The following is a 21293-nucleotide window of genomic DNA, read 5'->3' on the forward strand; positions in this document are numbered from 1 at the left end:
TACAGTCACAATAACCAACTACAATAACACGACTCCATTCATCCGACCTTAGTCAGTTGTAGGCTACTGTAACACCTGAAAACCATCACCTTCTAGAAAATTTAGGAAGTTAATATAGCTAAATCTAAGGCATAAATTAATTAACCGTAGAGCTACTCCCACTCCAATTCTACAAAGTTTCCATTTGTATGAGTAGCATGACTGTAAACTTGACCAAAACTACTGAAATAAGAGTCTACAGCCATGCAAGTGTAGGGTGACCAGATTTCCCGGAACTAAAACCGGGACACTTTGCGTGTGACCGTAGTGCTCGTGCCAGCACACGCTTTTTAACGTGAACGTGTGCCAGCCCAGGTCAGACATAGACACATTAGACACAATTTTGCCAATAGCACACATAGGCCTACTGCTCACAACATAATGGGGTATCTCAGTTAATATTCATGAATTTTCTTGGTATGTAGCCTACATATCTAAGAAATAATATTAAAAGACATTGAGTGAGTTTCATGTGGAACCAACTTTATTTTTCAGAATTAAAGCATTCTTTTGGAAAATGCACCCACTGAACTTGTGAAAAACTTTGTGAAAAGATATTTTTCATTGCATGGCACTAAATGAATTATTTGGAACTGAATACTAAAGTTATGGTAACACTTTATGGTAAGGGTACATGAATTATGAATTCATTCATGCATGAATTAAATCTGATATTTTTATAAGATAAGTTTTAAATCCCATCAAGTTTGCCTGTTGCCTGTTCATTCATTCCTGCCAATATATAATAATTCATTCCTGCTCATGCACAGACAGTTTAAACTAATAATAAAATTGGTACCACAGTTGTTAGTTATTTAAAGGTTAGGGGAATGTAAAAAAACATAACGTTAGAGGAACGTTCTCTAAAGGTTACAATGGTAGGGGAACATTCTCTAAAGGTTACAACGGTAGGGGAACGTTCTCTAAAGGTTGCAACGTTAGGATATAACCAAAAACTAACGTTCCCTAAACGCCAGGAAAACTTTCCATGGGAACCAAAAACTAACCTTCAGGGAACGTTCCCGCAACCAAATGGTCATACGGTTCCTCTCGTCATTCCATGTGTTGTTCATGAGCGAAAAGATCCGCTCAACGGGAGCATTTGTGCCCGGTAGACACATGGCGAACTGACAAAGGAGACCTACATTTTTGAACGTAATCTCCCTGCTTTTGAAATGCGCGAACATTGCCACCCAGCGCTCGTCCGCTGACTTTCCAGCGGACCTGGAGGGACTGGTTAAAACGAGACAGATAAAGAGGCATTGCGACAATGTTTACAAATATACATTGTAATGCTGGCTGCACAGATTATGCAGACGCAGAGCGCTACGATTGACTGACACACACACACACACACACACACACACACACACACACACACACACACATACATACACACATACACTGTTAAAATCATATGCTGGACGCTTTATTAGTCTTTCTACATGGGTTTAGTTAATGATCGGGCTAATAATAATAAGACCACGTCAGCTATGTAATCACTGACAACCAGGACAATTTCATAGTGGTTGGTGTAAACCGGGACATTTTAGCGTCCCGACAGACTTTTGTCGGGACTCGGGACACACAACTCAGAATCGGGACTGTCCCGGTCAAACCGGGATGTCTGGTCACCCTATGCTAGTGGCTCTGTGAGGCTGAGCTTTGAGCTAAATACTAACGCGACCATGCTACTATGCTCACAATGACTGTGCTAACATGCTGATGCCAAGTAGGAATAATCTTTACCAGACTCAACATCTTAGTTTAGCATGACAGCATGCTAGCATTTGCTAATTAGCTCAAAATACAAAGTACAGCTGTCAAGATATTTCACTAAACGCCAAAGATGTCCACTTGTTGTTGGCCCTATGGGAAAGGTAAGGGGATCACTAAAATCATTAGGATTCATCCTCTGGGAACCACAAATATTGTCAATATCATGCCAATCCATCCAATATTTGCTGAGATATTTCAGTCAGGACCAAAGTGGTGGATTGACTGACCCCACAGATTTACCCACCATTGCTAGCAATGAAAAAAAATCCAAGATCACTATCTACTTACATAAAAATATTAGCCTAGAAATCTAGACGCACCCTAGCTGCAGCAAATTTAATTTGCAGCCAGGGGGGTCTAGGCACTCTCTGTTGACTTGCAAGCTGGAAAAACCAAACTCTAGTCAGGCCAATCACATCAGGTATAGAGTCGGTGGGCGTGCTTATGGCTGCTGCTGCTGGGAACAGCGGCCTTCTGGTAGACTTGGAGTTAAGCTTTTCTTTGAAAAAAGAACAAAGAAAGTCACTGAAATCATTCTTAAAAAAGGAAGATGTGTTCAGAGTTTTGCAGACTGGATACGGCCAAAGTTTAATCTATCAACTAGCTTCGCTACCTTCTTCCTTGCTCTACCTGGTTGAAGCGCTATCCTATTGCGTGCAGAGGGAGTTTGAAAGATAACCGTTCATCCCGCCCCTCGGATTGAGCCCTGTCAATGGTGAGTTCTCAGACCCAACATCTTGATGTGGGTCTGGCTTGTCAGTCTATAAAAACATTGAAACAATATTCACTTTTCATATAATGACTGCTGTTAAAAAACACCCAGTTTAAAATCCATCAAAATGGGGTTACATTTTGTGAACAGCTGCTTTACATGGTCAGATGGGTTACAGATTCTAAATACACAAAATTTCTCACCCACCCACACCCACACACACACACACACACACACACACACACGGACGGATTGACAATCTGTGCGTTCGGTAAAAGTCCAGAACGGCTGTCCAACTAACAGCCGTCGGCACAAAAAAAGTCTAATAAAGCGATATTAACAGCCAACAGCAGGGGGCGCTAATACAATCACTTATATGCTACGTGTAAAAAAAAAAAAAAAACTGAGGAAGAAGAGTAGGCCTACAAGCTATCAACATGGGTGTGCATCATGATTATGAAAATTATCATGCCATTTAGTGCTGTCAAACTTAACGTGTTTAATAATTTCTGTTAGGTTAATTTGAAACATTAAACGCGTTAGAAATTAATCGCGGGTTGACCGCGATTTCACTTCGTTGTATGAGAGGTTGTAGTGAGCTCACTTTTGCTGCTAGGATGAAGACTATGGTATTGAATTAAACGGGAAAACATCAGGCATGCGTTGATACCACTCTAAACGTGCTAACACACAGGGAAGGGGGCTAAATATTTCACCAAATTTAACCAAAAGTTTAACCAAAAAATCCTAGCTTTCACTTTCTGTCCGTCTTCCATCAGAGTGCAGTTTTTCCTTGTCTATCATATTTGCGTTTACTATTGTGGAACTGGCAAAGACCTGGTGGTTGTTTGTGAAAGCGTCACAGACTAAATTGATAGGGCCTAGTCATTTTCATCATTTCACAGCCTTAATATGAATCAAAAGTGTAATATGACATTGACAACATATTAAATAGGTTATTCAATGCTGATTCTTTAACACAAAGCAAAACATATATCATCAATAATAGCTAATAACCTATCTTTAAAATAATTTGTTCATTCAGGTTGAAGATAGTTGCAGCACAAAAGATGACAGGGAGTGTGCAGGGAAGTGCCAGGATGTCCCAGGATGCTGTACATCACAATATTTCAAACGGCCCAAGTCAGATAGTCACAGCCTGGAACAATTTTTTGCTTACCACCCTCAGCAAAAGCCTAAAAACCTGTTTTTAGATTAGATGTTTTATAATTACAAGTTTGTGTAATTTGGGGTTTCTGTAGTCAGTGCCATTTCATTATTTGTATTTTATTTTCAATGCAGATGTAATGGCATTGCACATTTTCTGTGGCTGAGGCTTTATTAATAAACACAAACCAATTATCATCATTGGTTTTGAGATGTTACTTGCTGTGAATACCTTGTCTGATAGGCTACAGTATTGTGGCATAGTATCAGGACATCCTGGCTAGTGTCTGTCGCGCACGGCTAGGGGCGAATGGCCGGATGATGGGCCTATTTGGGAGAAAGTCCAGGGCTGTTTTTTTAGCCCCAGTCCGTCCCTGCACACACAGTTTAAGGTGTTAAACGTTTTGGGAAAACACACTCTGGTTGACATGGTCAGAGCCTGCAGAAAGGTGAGGTGAGAGCCTGGCTCCAACAGAGAGTCTATTTAGCGTCTCTGTCGATATTTTATCCCTACTGAAATTATTGATAACCCCACCCCATTCAGTACCCTTCTGCCATAATGTACGCTACATATTTGATATGGGAGTTATTTTTAAAACTTGGGTCTTTCAACTGTATGAAATATTGAAAAGGACCGAAGGAGGGAGGGAGTGAGAGATGGAGGGAAGGAGGCAGGGAGGGGGCAAGGATGAAGGGAAGGAGAGGGCAAAGGAGGGAGGAGAGGAGAAAAGGTGACAGGGAAAGAAAGATTGAGAGAGAAAGGGATTTACTGTAAGAGAGACAAATGTCAGAGGCGAGGGGAGGTGGTAGGGTGGTGGGATGGCCATGTGGGAGGTAAAAGATCGGAGATGGGAAAATAGAGAGGGACAGTAAGTGAGGGAGCCGGGCAGAGAGAACGAGAAAGAGATGACCTTTTATTGCCTTCACTCACTCAAATAACATGGCACTCTGTCACTACAATACAGCGTGATAGTGTGATGTAGTAGTTGGGGAGGGCGAAGGAGGGGCAGTGAAAGGACAAGCTGTTTTGCCGGACTCTCAACCACCTTGTCTTTAACCCCAAAGAAATCTAAAAATATAGTAAAAATTCACCCTGGAGGACGATTACACATAAAAACGGTACTTATAAATACAGTTCTGTGGTCATTATGGTGCTAGCAGGGAACGTGTGCTTTCTTTTACAGATTAGAGTCTTTATTTATTTTCTGGATGACACACTCATTCACACCACACAAGCCTACACACCCTCTTTGTGAGTTGCGTGTCCATCATGAAGTTGTGCACGTGTTTCTCGGCCTTGGTCAGCTCCAGCTTCCTGGCTACCACGGCAACCACCAGAGCCGTACAGCCCGCACCCTGAGAGAGAGCAGGGAGGGAGGGAGGGAAGAAGAGGAGGAGAAAACAGAGCACTGAGTCAGTCAGTAGAGAGAAGGAATTGGTAAATCGGTGGCTTTTGGCTGGGGAATTAGCCCCAGATGATTGAAAGGAGCGAGGACAAATATGAGGAAGGGAGCCGCACGACAGAAGGAGAAGTGAATGGGAGAGAGGAGAGGATTAAGAGGGAAGCCAAGTCTATTTTCACTTCCAATCCATCTGGTGTGAGATCCCTTCTATATCGCCTCTATATGGAGCTGAAAAATATTCCCTTCTTATAGATGAAAAAACACATCAAAGATTGACACTACCTAATTTCATTTAATTGGATGCTGTCAATCTGAATTACATGGTGTCAGTCTTCTCCTGTCACCGGAGCCTTGAGGCCTGCAGGAAGTGTAAAAGTATGAAACCGGAGCGGTTTGTCTGTATTCCAGCTCGACCCACATGGGACATATGGTAAATTCATTTGGGAGAGAGTGACAGCAGTCTCTCAACCGGAAAGACATGCTTGAGAGAAGAAGAGGAGCAGGAACACAGTGAGGAAGACAGACTTAATTAACTTTCAGATTAGAAAGTGTTTTCAATGGAGCTGTTGAGTGCTCACAGGTTCCTCTGAAGGGGCAGGCACTGAGAGGGGAAAAAAGCAGAAAAGATAAAGAGAGCTATTAGTAAATATAAATGAGGAAGGAAGTATACACGAAGGGCGGTTGGAGAGAGGGTTGGTTGGTTTAGGAGGTGAGGAGGGTGTGCACAGAATAGGAGAGAAAGATGGAGAAGAAGGCAATGTTAATGAGGGCACATACAGTATATCCTGATAAGTAATGAATTAAGATTAAGAGTGTTTAATGAAAATGTATGAGTGCTTCTCCTTCCTGCATGGGAGTGTGTGCAAAGAAAGGCACAGAGAGAATAAAAGGAGAGAAACATAGTGAGTTAGAGAGCAAGGGAGCATTCAACGTTTTGAAGCGTGAAGGAAATAGCCAAGACTTCATCATGCACACTCTCGAACGATAAGACAGGTTTGCCAAAAATAACTTGGCTGAGTTCAGAAAAAAGTAACGCACAAACAGGCATTACTGCCCACGTCTAAACACTCATGCACTTTATTTATGTTTATTCAAAAACTATGAATAAAATATGATGAGCACTGATGGAATGGATAGCTGATGTATGTACTTTAGGGGAAAGAGCCCTCAACGGATTGATAAAATACAGTATGTACAAGTGCAGTGCGGCATGCACGTACCCAACTGTGTGTATGCGTGCGTGTTCAAAATTGTCCTCCTCGGTCAGAAACAGCAGGGTGCTGATTGGTTTGTCATGGAAGGCTATGTATATATGTTCAAGCGTGTGCTAGTGAGTGTGAGTGTGAGTGTATGCATGTGTGTGTATGAGAGTTTGCTTGTGTGTATAAACCTGCATCCATTTGATTTCAGCAGGGTTCCCTGTTCAATCTCGACAGAGTGACACAGCTGATGATGGCTGTGCTGCTGTGATTTGTTTCATACAGCCGGGTGTTTCCCTTGCTTCCTCCACTACAGCTCAGCCATCTACGTAGCTGTCAGAAAAGGGGGAATCACCCATCTGTGCTTCTGTGTAACATCCACACACTCCAGGTAAAAAAAAAAAATGCATCTCTTTAAAGATTCATGCAGTGGAAAATAGTTTCCCCAAACAGGTCAGCAGGAGCACACAGAGGAAAGAGGGGAAGATGTTTAACACACAAAAAATGTGACATTTAATTAGCTCAATTAGAGTGCACAATACAAGCACAAAGCAGACACAAGTACAAAATAGGTTTGAAATGGCAGCTACTCTGCATCTCTTTAACCTGATGAGCCTTCAAGAACTATTGTATATCAACAGAGAATATCAAGAGGCTGTTGTAGGTGAAGGACAAACACAAACACACATTTATACAGTAACACTTTACTTTAACCCCTGCATTATAGGCAGTAAATAAACAGTTGATGAATGGCTTATAACACACTTAAATGTAGTTGTAAGCAGATATAATACAAATTTAAATGTTTATTAATATTATTTGTTAACTCTGCTTACAAATATAATGTGTTATAAACCATTTATTAAATATGTATATGCTGCTTATATATTCTATAAAGGGGGGGGGGTTAAAGTAAAGTACATTCCAAAATAACCCCATATACTCATACATGAACCGCATTGTCAGATATGAGTTGTGATTTACACACCTTTTTGCTGTATAAGAACAACATGTTGTGGCAGTCTACACCACCATTCAGCCACCCAACTAACTTTGAATTTATAAAATCAGGAGATACTGCAAGCACCACACGGAAACAGGGCCCGCTCAAGCTACCAGTCCCCTCTCCTCAGGTCATTCAAACTGATTTAAACAGCTAGAAGCAGAAACATTAGCAATCTCCAACCCCCAATCCAATCATTTATTGTTTCTGTAACTAAGCATGAACAAATGCTCCAACAGGTGATGTATTGGCAGTGTGTGTGTGTGTGTGTGTGTGTGTGTGTGTGTGTGTGTGTGTGCGATTCTGAAGGAAAATGTAGTCAAAACTTTTTTTTGTCTGAACAGAACGTGTTATTGTTATTGATTTAATTGATGAACAGAAATGTAAATATGAAATTGTTACTGGGTCAAAATAACCACATATTAGTGTGGCTGAATAACTTAATGGAATAAAATATTAATAACTAAAACTGGATCAAAACAACACATTTTGGTGACCCAGTAGTTTTTATGCTCATGGGTACTGGGTCAGGGCTATATTGACCCAAATTGGGTTAAATTTGACCTAGTATTCTTTAGTGATAGCAAATTACTGAATCTCCAGAATGAATGGAGATGTAGAAAAGATAATAATTTAAAAACTAAATATCTATTACAGTGGAGCTTGGAGTGGCTAGTTTAAACATTGTATAATAGAGATCCATTATGAAATCGTGAGCTGCATAGGGTTTAATGGAGTTAACCTTTCATTTAGTGAATATCTTCACGTATAAGAGATAAAACTGTTTATTTTTGCATACTGTGTAACATATTAACATGCATTTTACTCCTTACTTTACATATTTTACTTTATTGTTGGTCAAACTCCACAATTCAGTACTATATAGTTCAGTTTTTTCAAATGTTTTTCAGCAAATATTTGTATTTGTGCCTGTACTAACTGCCCCCCCCACCACCTTTGAAATCAAAATTCCGCCCCTGCACCCACCCACCCACAATGACACACATACACACTGGCACACCCCCAGGTAGCCTCGGGGCATTGGTATATTCCAACACTGTTGGCCTTCATGTGTTGTCATAGTAACAACAGCGAGCATTTCCCCTATAGAATCTCTTTACAATAATTCTCAAGCAAGAAAAACTAAATCATATCCTGTTCTATGCCCTCGACCTTTTAGAAATCTTCTTTTTAGTTCACTTCCACACTCTCTGCTCTCCCCACGACCTGCTGCGCCTAGCCTCCCTCACCCATACGAGCCTCACCTTCTACTTGCATACTCACATCCTCATCAACGATAATAAACCACAACGAAGAGTATAGTGATAGTGTGTTTGTGTGACGGGAGAGGAGTGTGTGTGTGGGAGTCACAATAAGAGTGTATATGTCAAGCACTGTGTCAGTGTTGTGTGGAGGATGCAGTCTGTAACAGCAGGCTTGGGACGTTCTGTATCCACCCCCTGTTCTGTGTCTTTGTGAGTGTGTGTTAACATTACAGTAAGAGTTGTACTCTAAAACACACATTGGATGATTCACCCAGAAAATGGGGGTCTGTATGTGTGTGTGTATCTTTGTGCACGAGTGTGTTTATTCACACATATAATGGACTATACAGTAAAGAAAGTAGACAAACTGGCAAATACAAGAGGATGGACAGACAGTGAGGTCTTTTGGGGATGTTAAGGAGAAATATAGACACTAAAATCATCTATGTGATCCCAATCCAGCCAGTGCTGCACGCTTACACTATTGAGACTAATAATGCAATGATTTTCCAAAACAGTAGCAGCTCCCCTATGTCTTCTTCTTTTACAAACCGGTCAAATGGCCTCCAGATTTTCTCATATACCCTCAATATATATGTCAGTCTCTCAATGGACATACGTTGCGCCATATTCTTGATTCAAGCACCAATTGTAGGCGCCTCCATTTTCTTCCAGATGAAAGTCCCTTTTGCCTGTAGTATAGTAGTACTACAGTAATAGTATTCAGCAAAATCATCTTAGGGTCAAGTGGAATGTTCACAGACAAGATGAACATAGTTTTATTGATCACCTTTTTTTTTGTCACACTCCCAGACACAGTGCATAAATGTTCCTTTAGCCTCATTGCATTTAAAACAAAGGTCATATACCTGTTATATAACTGTTGTATTGATTCAATTTAACAGGAGTCATGTATGTCTGCATCAGCCAATTACATTGGAGTAGCTTTAAATTAGTTTGCTGTTATTTTCTGAGATGCGTCACAAGTTTTCTTCCAATCGTTTTCTGAAATGTCCTCTTTTAAGTCCGCCCTCCATGTCTCAAGTCTAACTATCGACGTTTCTTTAGAGCCAGATGCAAGCTAGTTATATATTGATGAAATCAAACCCCTCTCATTCCAATTGTTTGTTATAATTTCTTCTAAGGATGAGAGTACAGGAATCCCGATTGATTGGTTTTGCATAGAAGAAATAAAGTTCCTCACTTGGAGATATTTAAAAAAATGTTTCCTTGGAATGTCATATATTTCAGAGATTTCTTCAAAGGTCATTAGAATCCCTTCTTTAAAGAGGTCACCTACTTTATGTATTCATTTCTTTGCCCATATCTGGAATCCTGCATCCAGCTTCACTAAACTGCATCTTAAAGCACTTCGACACTAGCTTCAACGCTTAGCCATGGTGGTGGCTGCTTGACTTCAGGCGCACTTTAACAAAATACACTCAGCATAAGTGAAAAAGGATGAGGCATGTAAGTGTGTGAAGACTGATGCGGCAATGGTATTGGTCATACAATGCTATTTTGGCAGCATATTATCTTATTTTCACAATGAAACAAAAAACACTTGATCTAGGGGGGGTTCTTTTTAAAATGTTAAGTAGTGTTCTTATATTGTATGAGCACAGTGCCTTTATATTTCATTCATTTTAACAAGCTCAACTATGCTACTAGCATTATTAAAGCGTATGTGTTATGGTACTGTGCAATGAGTCCCTCAGTATTAAAAACATAAAAAGAGCAATAGTGACATCCATGGCATTATCTAGTTAATGAAAAATGACATTTCAAATGTCTCATCCAGGCTTCCTCATCTTTTTGGATGAATTACATTTTAAGGAACACATTCATAGGTACTTAATGCATTACACAAGATTGTAATTCAGAAAAGTAATATTATTACATAATTTTGTTAAAAAAACAGCATTATCCCCAACTGAGGTTAGCACCCACTGTGCAGTGACTTTTATCTCTTTAGCTGCTCACAGTCGTCTATTACTCAGTGCTCAATGTACTCTCCCCGTTGGCAACATACAATGTGGCACACTGTGTCCTATGGGGGAAATATTCCCAGGGAACATATTATTATCATATTTTAAAGTCCTATTTTGTCTTTCCTGCCCTCTTAAAGAATCAGCAAAAGCCACCATATTTAGCATACTTAATTTTAATTTACTTGACATTTAGCCGTAGAGCTATTAAACGAAATCTAATTTTCTTGCATTTGATATGACACAAATTTTCTCTAATTATTCAGAAAAGTATATGCTAACGTGATAGCATCGAAAAAATTAGTAGGGTCCATGTTCAAATCACTAAATGAGTTGACCAATTTCCAATTGGTTGTTGTCTTAAACAAAAGGATGCTAAAAATTATGAAGAACAGGCCAGTAAGACAAAACAGAAACAGGAAATGAGAAAGAACAAAAGCAGGAAAGACAAAAATAAATTAATAGTTTGAGGAGGGAAGAACACCTGTGAAGTAATGCAAATAGAGGAGCAGTCGACAGCTTAAACACTGATACTAACAGATGGACGGTAGATAGAAATAAACATGTGGTCTCAGGGAAGGAGAGATGGACAGAGAGGAAAAGCGAGACAGAGGGATAAATAGAAAGAGAGAGATGGAACAAGAGAGAGAGAGAGAGAGAGAGAGAGAGAGAGAGAGAGAGAGAGAGAGAGCGAGAGAGAGTGGGAGGACACACTGAAAGGTTGGACCTTCATTATGCAATGAGGACAGACAAGGGAATAACACACGCACACACGCACGCACGCACGCACGCACACACACACACACCTAACATGCTCTTGTTTGCACGCCTACACCCCCCAAACACACAGAAGCACAGATGCAGGGTATTCAAGGAGGATTGCCCAAATTACACAAATGGCAGAATTTCTCTCACATATGACAGAATGCTCTCTAATCTGCTGACCTGTGAACGAAGCAAGGACAGTGCCAAGGGGAGGGAGAGTACGAGAGAGAGAGATAGAGATAGGGAGGGAGGGGGGGGGGGGTACTGACCATGATTCCTGTGAGCAGACAGACTCCTTTGCCACAGTAGGTGTGAGGAACCATGTCTCCATAGCCGATGGACAAGAAAGTGATGGAAATAAGCCACATGGCTCCCAGGAAGTTACTGGTCACGTCCTGGGCATCATGATACCTAAAACGAAACACCGTCCGTGTTTACAGGATGAAGTCAGTCAATAGTAAAATATATAAATAAAAACAAACAACATAACTGGCCCACTGGTGATGTCTGCAAATGTGGGCGTCAAACCTAAAAAAAAAAAATTGCCTGACACAGAACACAACACATAAACAAGAGCTCTTGCCGCCATGATTCCAGCACTGTTGCCATAGCAACCAAACCAAAATGTGCACCCTGTTTGAGGCAGTTCAATTGAGTTTTATATGGGTTAGGGTTATTTTTTTTCTCGAATAATTTGGTTTGGACAGGAGAAGAAATGCCAATTTAACTTGGATGTAGACCAAACAACGGCTTCCCAGCAGCCGGGCAATGATGCATCTAATCACGCTTATTGACCAACTGACATTTTCCCATATTTCCATGATTATCTCCAAAAGTGTTTAAACTCATCGAAAGAGATGGCCACTTTTTGCATTCCACTTGACGTTACATCAATACCATTACATCATTCACTGTAAAACAGTGTCATTAGCTATTTCATATTTGAGCATCTGCCTGCTGGATTCATATAATGTCAAAGAAATCACCAGTCTGCACAACCATATAGTGCAGCTTTTAAGTATTTAAGTACAATATGTATTTGCCTACCTGCGTATGTAAAAAAACATTCAGGACATAAACCCCAGAAAAAATACTAAACATGCTTTGCAAGGTGTTAAAAGGACGGGAACATTTCAGTTTCCCCCTATTTAGCATTTATAAGCAGTAAAACAATTAATAACACCTTATCATATAGTTGTGTAGTACATATTTAAGTATTTATTAGTGTACTTGTCATCAACTATTAATCTTCCTGTGAAGCATTTGTAATTGTAATGGAACTTAAACAATGATGAATTAATGATTTATACAACTGTAATTATGAGATCCAATGTATTTGTTTATTAAATTTATTTATGAAATGAAGATGAATGAATAATGAAGAATGTATTCATTAAATAACATAATATATATAAATAATTTCTCACTCTCTATGACAACTGAGCAAACATCATCCACAGATGAAGGCCATGAGATGCAGCTGAAAGGCCTGAGAGAAATGTAGGACGTTGAGTTGAAGGTGATCTATTATATAGCATTTTCAGGTTCATACTTGTATTTTGTGTTTGTACTGAACCTGCTGCGCATGTATTCACCCTATGTCTGAGATGCTCTGTTGGAGCGCCTGTCTCTTTAAGGCTTCTGAACCAAATAATACCCAACTGGACATGTTTCAACAGTAATGTGATCCGAAACTGGGGAGAAATTAACAACATTGGCAGCCAAGATCACAGATTTCCCTGGCGTTAGCATGCAACTACTATAAGTTAGTTAGCAGTGCACAGTAATAGAATATAGCAGCACTTTCTAATGTCTCTGCCATTAGCATGTAGCTACATGGCGACAATGTTAACACCACAGTAGCGTAAATAAAAAATAAAAAACACTCCAGTCCTGCCTACCTGGAGCAGATGACCAATCATATAAGGCTGGAGAAGGCCCGGCTTGGTGTTACATGACACAGAGCCGAGAGAAGAAAAAACTGTTGAAACCACAGCGTTCAGAACAGTGGGAAATCTTAACGTTTTAGCTCACGGGGATTTCTCTAAAATACGTTTACCTCATCATATTTGAAGCTCTGGCCACATTTAACATGAATCCGACATTATAGATATGACAGAAAATACCGAAAAGCATAGTTCACCTTTAAGCAATGTTTAAACTTTTTGGGAAATAAGCTTATTGGTTTTCTTGGACTTAGATGAGAATATTGATACCACTATCATATCTATCTGGTTAATATAAAGTTACAGACAGTGGCCGGGTTAGCTTAGTTTAGCATTAAGACTAGAAACAGGTGGAAACAGCTAGTCTGGCTCTGACGACGGGTAACAACACATTATCAATACAAGCTGTTTCCCCTTGTTTTCAGTCTTTATGCTAAGCTAAGCTAAACGGATGCTGACTGTAGCAGCACACAGATCACAGGACTAAATGACAGATGTGGACTGGTAGCTGGAGAATGTGCGAACCCCCAACTGCTCAGGGCACCTGTCCATGGGCAGCCTCCTCCCTCTGACATTTCTCCATGAATACATGTGTATAGGTCCTGTTTGAATGTGTGTATTACGGACCTGTGTATGTGTTCAATTTGTAAAATAACAACAGAGTGAAAAGAATGAATTTTCAATAAAGTACGTCTTCTTCTTTCTTCTTATTTCCAAGGTCAAGAATGAACCTTCAAGCTTAAAGGAGAATTCCAGTCGATTTCAACCCGTAGCTCTGTTGTTTGTAAATTTGGAATGCTGTCAGTAGCGAGAAAAACGAAAACAATCGGTGCTGCCTACACCGTGTTATCCTCCTGTTAGATTTTGCAGCCAACAGCCTTAAACAGGGCAAGTTTTAAACTTGTTTTTAGCCTCTGAACATGTTGTCATTGTCATTACAAGTGCCTACCCATGTGCAGTTATTCCTACCAAGGGAACACAGCGAATTTGACTGCAGTAGCTGTGACAGAAATGCATAAAAGTTGTGTTTATCCATACCTCTGTTTATTTCCTGGTTTCTGGTGAAGTCCACACTAGTCGATTGCAGAACTCATACAATCCAATATTCCACAACGTATTTTTCCCCCATAAAACGATTAGCCGTGGTTATTTCCATAGTAATGAATGTAGCAACAAGCTGTAACCTGACACCACACCACAGCTCAGCCTGCAGAGTGGCCGGCTGGAGTTCAAAAGTTCAGCTATCGAGCATGCATAAGATAACCATGGCAACGGTGAAGACTCAGACCTTTTTTTTTTACTCACAGACTGTCAGCTGAGCTGAGAGAGAGACGACCATGAAGTTTTGGGATAATAACGAGATTGTGTCAGTGTAGAATATCAGCTCAGATGGATAGTTCATCCCAATCCGATGTGCAATTGCACAGTTCTATTAGGAAAAAGTAAGAATATGTATATTTTACAAGTAAAGTAGAATAAGTAAATTGTAAGAATAAGTAAATTGTACAGTTCTATAATATATTGCTAACATCTGTCTGTTATCAGTGGTTTAATATAACAGTACACATTTCATTCGTGCTTTTGTGTCTTTACTTCAACAACAACAAAAAGGAAATTACAATATCACAATCTAGACACAATCAATGTAAAGTATGTATAGTGCGTGTGTGTTTTAATTAGGGCTATCAGCATTAACGCGTTTATCGCGATGCGATTAAGGGCCGCGCATAATGCGTTAATTTTTTTTTTTTAATCGTATTAATCGCATGCCACCATTTATTAATTTATTTTCACTTCACTCGGCTTTGCGTCGTGCCTAACAGGCTACTATTTTGCCGTACTTCCTCGTAACACATCCTGCTGCTGCAGGAATAGCAACGTGGATTTCGGTGCCTCATTCTGGTGCCACTGATATGCCTGCACTTCTCTCTGATGCTCTGAAACGTTACAGGCAACAGAAACATTGCTGCACATGACGCTAGTTAACACTATACTCGACAGCCGCTAACGTTAGCCTACCGCTAGCTAGTAGCTGGATTAAACACGGTTACAATGCTGACAGCTAACGCTAAACGGTGTAAAGTTTGTCTGTATTTCACTGTAGAGGATTCCGACACCGGGATGTAACAATCTGCAGCTGCTGTTGTTGGAAAAACACAGACGGTGCGTTCAATGAAACTGTTAATTTACAGCCTTGTGGTGCATTCAAAGTTGTTGTTAAATGCCCTTTTCCCATCTGGTGGTTGTTTTTTGTCATTCAACAGCTATTTACTAGTGAAATAAGTTATTGTTATAGTGATTACATTATTATTATTAAACATTTAATTTTGACGATATGGCCTTAGCAATAAACAAGCCATTCTTTAATGTTGCCAACTGTTCTTTTTTTTTTTTACTTTCTTAAAAAGTATCGGTTCAAGCACCGTTAAGGCACCGGTACCATTTTAAAAGTACCGCTTTAGCACCAGTATCCAAACCAAACAATACCCAACCCTAATATTGACTCTAGATTCAAATGTGTGACTAGATTAAATATATAATAAACAAATACAAATCTTAATATCAAGTTCATAAAGTAATTTTCTTTGCATTCATTTGATTCCCAATCAAGATACACTGGTAAGAATTGCTTTCCATTGTTAATATGTACTTAAAAACAGATCTGAAATGCAAAATAATAGACTTTTAATCATGTGATAAAACATGCGATTAATCGCAATTAACTATAGAAATTCAACGATTAATCGTGATTAAGAAAATGTAATCGTTTGACAGCCCTAGTTTTAATACATAATCTGAAGTGTACAAAGAAAAAATTGTTCAGTACTCTTTTCCTAGGTCTAGAACATGCTCATATAACACAAACTCGAACCATTTTCTCATATTCCTCCTGATCTAACTCCAAGCTCCGTCTGTCAGCTCTGTGAGCTTCTCTTTGCTTTCGCCAACAAGCTCCACCGTTGCCTTGGTTACCTTATGCATGCGCATGAGCGATAGCTGTTGAACTTTTGAACTCCAGCCGGCCACTCTGCAGGCTGAGCTGTGGTGTGGTGTCAGGTTACAGCTTGTTGCTACATTCATTACTATGGAAATAACCACGGCAAATTGTCTTTTGGGGGGAAAAATATGTTTTGGAATATTGGATTGTATGAGTTCGGCAATCGACTAGTGTGGACTTCACCAGAAACCAGGAAATAAACAGAGGTATGGATTAACACAACTTTTATGCATTTTTGTCACAGCTACTGCAGTCAAATTCGCTGTGTTCCCTTGGTAGGAATAACTGCACATGGGTAGGCACTTGTAATGACATTTCAAACATGTTTAGAGGCTAAAAACAAGTTTAAAACTTGCCCTGTTTAAGGCTGTTGGCTGCAAAATCTAACAGGAGGGTAACACGGTGTAGGCAGCACCGATTTTTTTCTTTTTTCTCGCTACTGACAGCACTCCAAATTTACAAACAACAGAGCTACGGGTTGAAATCGACTGGAATTCTCCTTTAAAACTACATTATAGTTTTCTGTAATAAAATCAAGTATTTAGATACTGCTTATAAATGCTGAATGGGGGGGGAGGGGTTTATAAGACAAAATGGACAAACGAAGTAACAACTCCATAGCCTGGATCAAATTAGGTGTACAACTGGTGAGAAAGCCTTATAAACTGAAGTCTAAAAATGGATTATGTTTCACACATGTCCCAGATTATATTTCCTGCCAATTGAATTTAATTGCTCAGTTGAATCGCTCATCCAATCACAGACTCATGCACACACACACACACACACGATAACACACAACACAACACACCCAAACGAACCAGCTCTGTTACTGACCTCTCGCAAACTCGTACGGTCCAGGCAGCGATGATCCACAGAGAGATGCTGAAGACCAGCAGCACCGTCCCGGGGCAGATAGTCATGAGGGTTTTCATTACAAACCGTGTGTTAAAATGCACCTATACACACACACACACACACACACACACACACACACACACACACACACTCAGTATAGCAGAGCTGATAAAATACATTGTAATACACTTTTTCTTTCATGGGTTAGTACTGCGTAGCTCTGAATCCTCATCCTGTACACCGTTTCCCACACAGACTTGGTGTTTTACTAATTAGTCTTCTGAGTAGCTTTTGATAGCGGCAGCACTCTGAGAATCTCCACTGTAATTGGAGTCAAGATTGTGGCGCGCCCTCTGACTCGGGTCAAGCTATACAGTGTCTTTGAGTAATTGGCCTATTTCAGTGTAGTTTTGATCTGTGGCTCATTTGTCATCAACTTCTGGCAGATGGATGATCTGAGAGCAACGGTTGAGCCCGGGAAGGGTTAAGCAGCTGATAAATGAGTTGTCATGTCACCTCCTCTCTCTGTCACTGTTGCCTGAGGGTCAGGATAGTGCCATCACAGATACACTCGCAACCTGCTAAATTACCCATCTAAAATCTACTCCATCTCTCCTTCCGTCCTCCTCTCCTCCTCTTTGTAATTTCCATATTTCCACCACACACTACATCCCTACTTCCTGATTTTACAATGCTTATCGTTTAAAGTCATTACAAACATGGCACCTATCATTTATTGCATGGCTTGTACACATTTCTCCACACTCGTATTGCAATCTCATTTGAGTCCTTTCTTTTCATGCCCCATTTGAGCCGTACACAATATCTTGTTCTCATTTCACGCTCCCATCTCCTATTGTATTATGAAAGATCCAACACAGCTTACATCTAAGTCTTCATGTACAGCGATGACAAAAGAAGAGGAAAGGCATTTGAACTAGTAGATGAAAAGAAACAGGGTGGCTATAAGGGCAGAGCGGAAGGAGGGACTTGAGATAGATAGAGAGATAGAGGCCAAGAATGAAAGGGACAAGGCGGATACTGATTTAATTCTAAGGAGAGAGCTCTTGACCTTAATACCTTTACAACCCCCTCACCTCTCTCTGGCAAAAGCTTTGAAAAGCCACACTCTTTGAATGCATACTGCACATACACACACTCACGCAAGCACAAAACCCTTCTGACCTTATTTAGGGCACCTATACTCCTGGAGGAGGCGTCGGTGAAGAGTTTGCTGTGCAGAAGCATGACTCTGGCGATGAGGTAGAGGCGCAGGAACATGGGCACGCTCAGCACCATGTCCAGGTCAGCCTCGGCCTGCGACGGCGCGTACGAGAAGGCCAGCCGCGCCCGCCACTGAAACTTAAAGTCCCCTGGCACTGGATGCACCGCAGACACCAGCAGCTCCAGAGCGATCAGCAAAACCCTCTCCATGGTCATGGCGATGCGCCAGTCGTCAGCTCCGTTGTCGATGACAAACAGCTGCGGGAACAGGAAGGACATGAGGAGAGTTAAAAGAGGAAAGGAGTTACACTTGTTTTAATGTGTAGCTGTGAAGACTTTCATCATGATCCTGTGCTGGCACAGTTCATTTATCAGTACAGCTGACTGATGTGATGATTAAAGAAACAAGCAGCAATTTAGAGTAAATGTCTCTTTCCTGAGATGTAAAACACCATCCATCTAATCAGTAATCTATTCAGTGCTTTGGCTCATTTTCATATAACCTTTAACTCTTACTAAAACTAAACCAAAGTCATCTGAAACGGCTCCCATAAGGCTCCCAATGATCACAATAATATTATTTGTCTATTATTATTATTATAAGTATTTCTGACAATGTCATGAGCACGTGCCTAACAATGTTACTTTAATTGCAGTTTTCCCTCTCTGTATGTTGATGTTTTGCATTGGTAATTGCTGTGGTTACTCTTCAAATTGGCGCTAAAGCAGTTGTTATAAGGAAGTGATAAGAGCAAGGTTTCATTATAGGGACCCTCCTCCAGACGGTGCTGACAGGAACTTGGGGGTGGGGAAGGTAGTGGTGGTTGATGAGAAGAGAAGGTGGTGGAAAGAGATGGATGAAGTGCAGAGGAAATGAAGAGATAGAGATAGGAACGAGGAAATATCAGAGAAAGGAGGATGCTGCTGTTTTTCAAGTGCATGAAGTTGCCAGTGCAGAATATAAAATCCATTCAACCTGTTTCCAGCACAAATAACTTTTGAATTTAAAACATGAATTTCTAGACATTTATGTCTGTAAACAAAATATAGGCTAATGCTTCAGTGAAATCATGAAGAATTGCACTTGATTGTACAATATTCTTGAGGCATTGATTTACATTGGAAACAGCTTTAAATCTTGCAATTAAGCAGGGCAATTGCATTTTTTTCATTATTAAAAGAAAACAATTTTTAGGACTCAATAATGAACAAAATGTCTTCATAGCAAAATTCTTGCAGTGGACAGAAAAGGTTAAAGAGATAGAGAGATAAATATAGTTCCTAAAAAGAGAGGCTGTGGCCAGTGAGAGATGTGGCACTCACCTGCAGCCGGTGCTAACAATTGCTCTTTACCACATGATTCATCTCGAGGGCTTTTAGCCCACACAAACATTTATTTAGGAAAACAAAAAACTACGATAACAGGTCAAACGTCAGAACAAGCTGACATGACAGCCAGCCGCTCTGTATCATCGCTGTCACAAGGAAGGCGGACTGAAGCCACTTCCTCAACTACCTTTGTTTCCCTTGTTCTGCTGTTGTAACATGCGTGTGGACACATGTAGCTAACGTGTGCTTGCAGACATATGTAGCCTACGCACACGGCTGTGTCATTGTGTAAGATATCATCTGAACCAAGAGTCAAACGCTGCCTGTATTCTTTAATGATTTCAGTGAGCGGGCATGTGTGTGTGTGTGTACTGTACTTGTGTGTATTTGTGTATGCCTGAGTGAGTTTGAGAAAGAGAGTGTGCAGACCCAGCCTCGTCATGGTGACTGTTGCCAAGGCGACAACATCAAAGAGCAGCCATGCTTAATTAGGATCCCCAGCGAGAGAGAGAGAGAGAGAGAGAGAGAGAGAGAGAGAGAGAGAGAGAGAGAGAGAGAGAGAGAGGGGGGGAGTCAAAAAGAGATAAACACAGTGAGAGACAAGGCAAGAAGAAAGAAAAAGGAGATACAGGGAATAATAGATGGAGAGGTGTGTGTGACAGCGAGGCACAGACAGGTTGTCTAATCTTACCTCCCATTTGTGGACAAAAATCTGGTTCTCATAAAATAAACCACTGAATTTCAGGGTTATGACTTGTTTTATGGATATAGTTAAGTGTAGGATTGTAGTTAGACAGGTAGTAGTTATGGTAAGTCTCCAGGGAATGATTGCAAGTCAACGTAAGGTGATAAAAATAAGTTGCAGCGTGTGTGTGTGCGTGTTTAAGCCAGAGAGTAGTGCACCAGACTTCATGTATATTTCACATTTTCAGAACATTGCTTTTGTCTGCAAACCAGTCATCATTCATCCTTCATTCAGCCCCGTCTTTCTCTTTTTTTCTGTCTACCTCCCTGTTTTTCCTCCTTCTAACATCCCTCACTCCCCTTCCTCCTCTCTCTGACTGACATCTCCCCAAATCAAAACAGAGGTGATCCAGTTTCTTGCCAATGGAGGAATGGCTCTCCCTTCCTCTTCCCTCCACCCTCCCGTCCCCTCCTGTCCTGTCCTCCCTCATGCTCCTGCTGTCGGTCTTTTCCTGGCTAAATCGCCATGAGGAAGGGATAAATAATTAAATCCCATTAGGAAAGTAATCTGTCAATGGGAGTGAGTGAGTGCCACTGCCCCTACATGACCAGGACTGAATGAGGAGGGAATGAGGGAGGAGGGGATAGGAAGAGGGAAAGTAGGTAGAGATTGTCTATGTACAGTACGTGTGTGTGTGTGTGTGTGTGTGTGTGTGTGTGTGTGTGTGTGTGTGTGTGTGTGTGTGTGTGTGAGTATGAGGTAATTTAAACACAAACTGTCAACTCTATCAGGAGAGAAAAAGGGAGAGAGGTCAGGGAACAGCTAAGCTAAATAAACTGGAACATAAATAAACAGAATCATTCTGTTATTTTCTTAGTTTTAACAAAACATGGCATCACAGGGCAGAGGGCAAGGGACAAAGAAAGACAACAG

The 21293-nt window shown here is 40.6% G+C and overlaps 1 protein-coding gene across 1 annotated transcript in view; it reads right to left on the bottom strand.

Annotated features, from left to right (window-relative positions):
- kcnn3 (potassium intermediate/small conductance calcium-activated channel, subfamily N, member 3) overlaps positions 1 to 21293 on the bottom strand; it is a 67778-nt gene that overhangs the window by 13124 nt on the left and 33361 nt on the right. The window contains exons 3-6 of the mRNA XM_078251852.1: positions 18308 to 18604; positions 17102 to 17223; positions 11590 to 11731; positions 4943 to 5053 (exon numbers count right to left, since the gene is read on the bottom strand). Of these exons, the coding sequence (XP_078107978.1) occupies positions 4943 to 5053; positions 11590 to 11731; positions 17102 to 17223; positions 18308 to 18604 (672 nt within the window). The remainder of the gene's footprint in view (positions 1 to 4942; positions 5054 to 11589; positions 11732 to 17101; positions 17224 to 18307; positions 18605 to 21293) is intronic.

The sequence above is a fragment of the Sander vitreus genome, chromosome 6, assembly GCF_031162955.1.
Source record: "Sander vitreus isolate 19-12246 chromosome 6, sanVit1, whole genome shotgun sequence".
NCBI classification, from domain to species: Eukaryota; Metazoa; Chordata; class Actinopteri; order Perciformes; family Percidae; genus Sander; species Sander vitreus.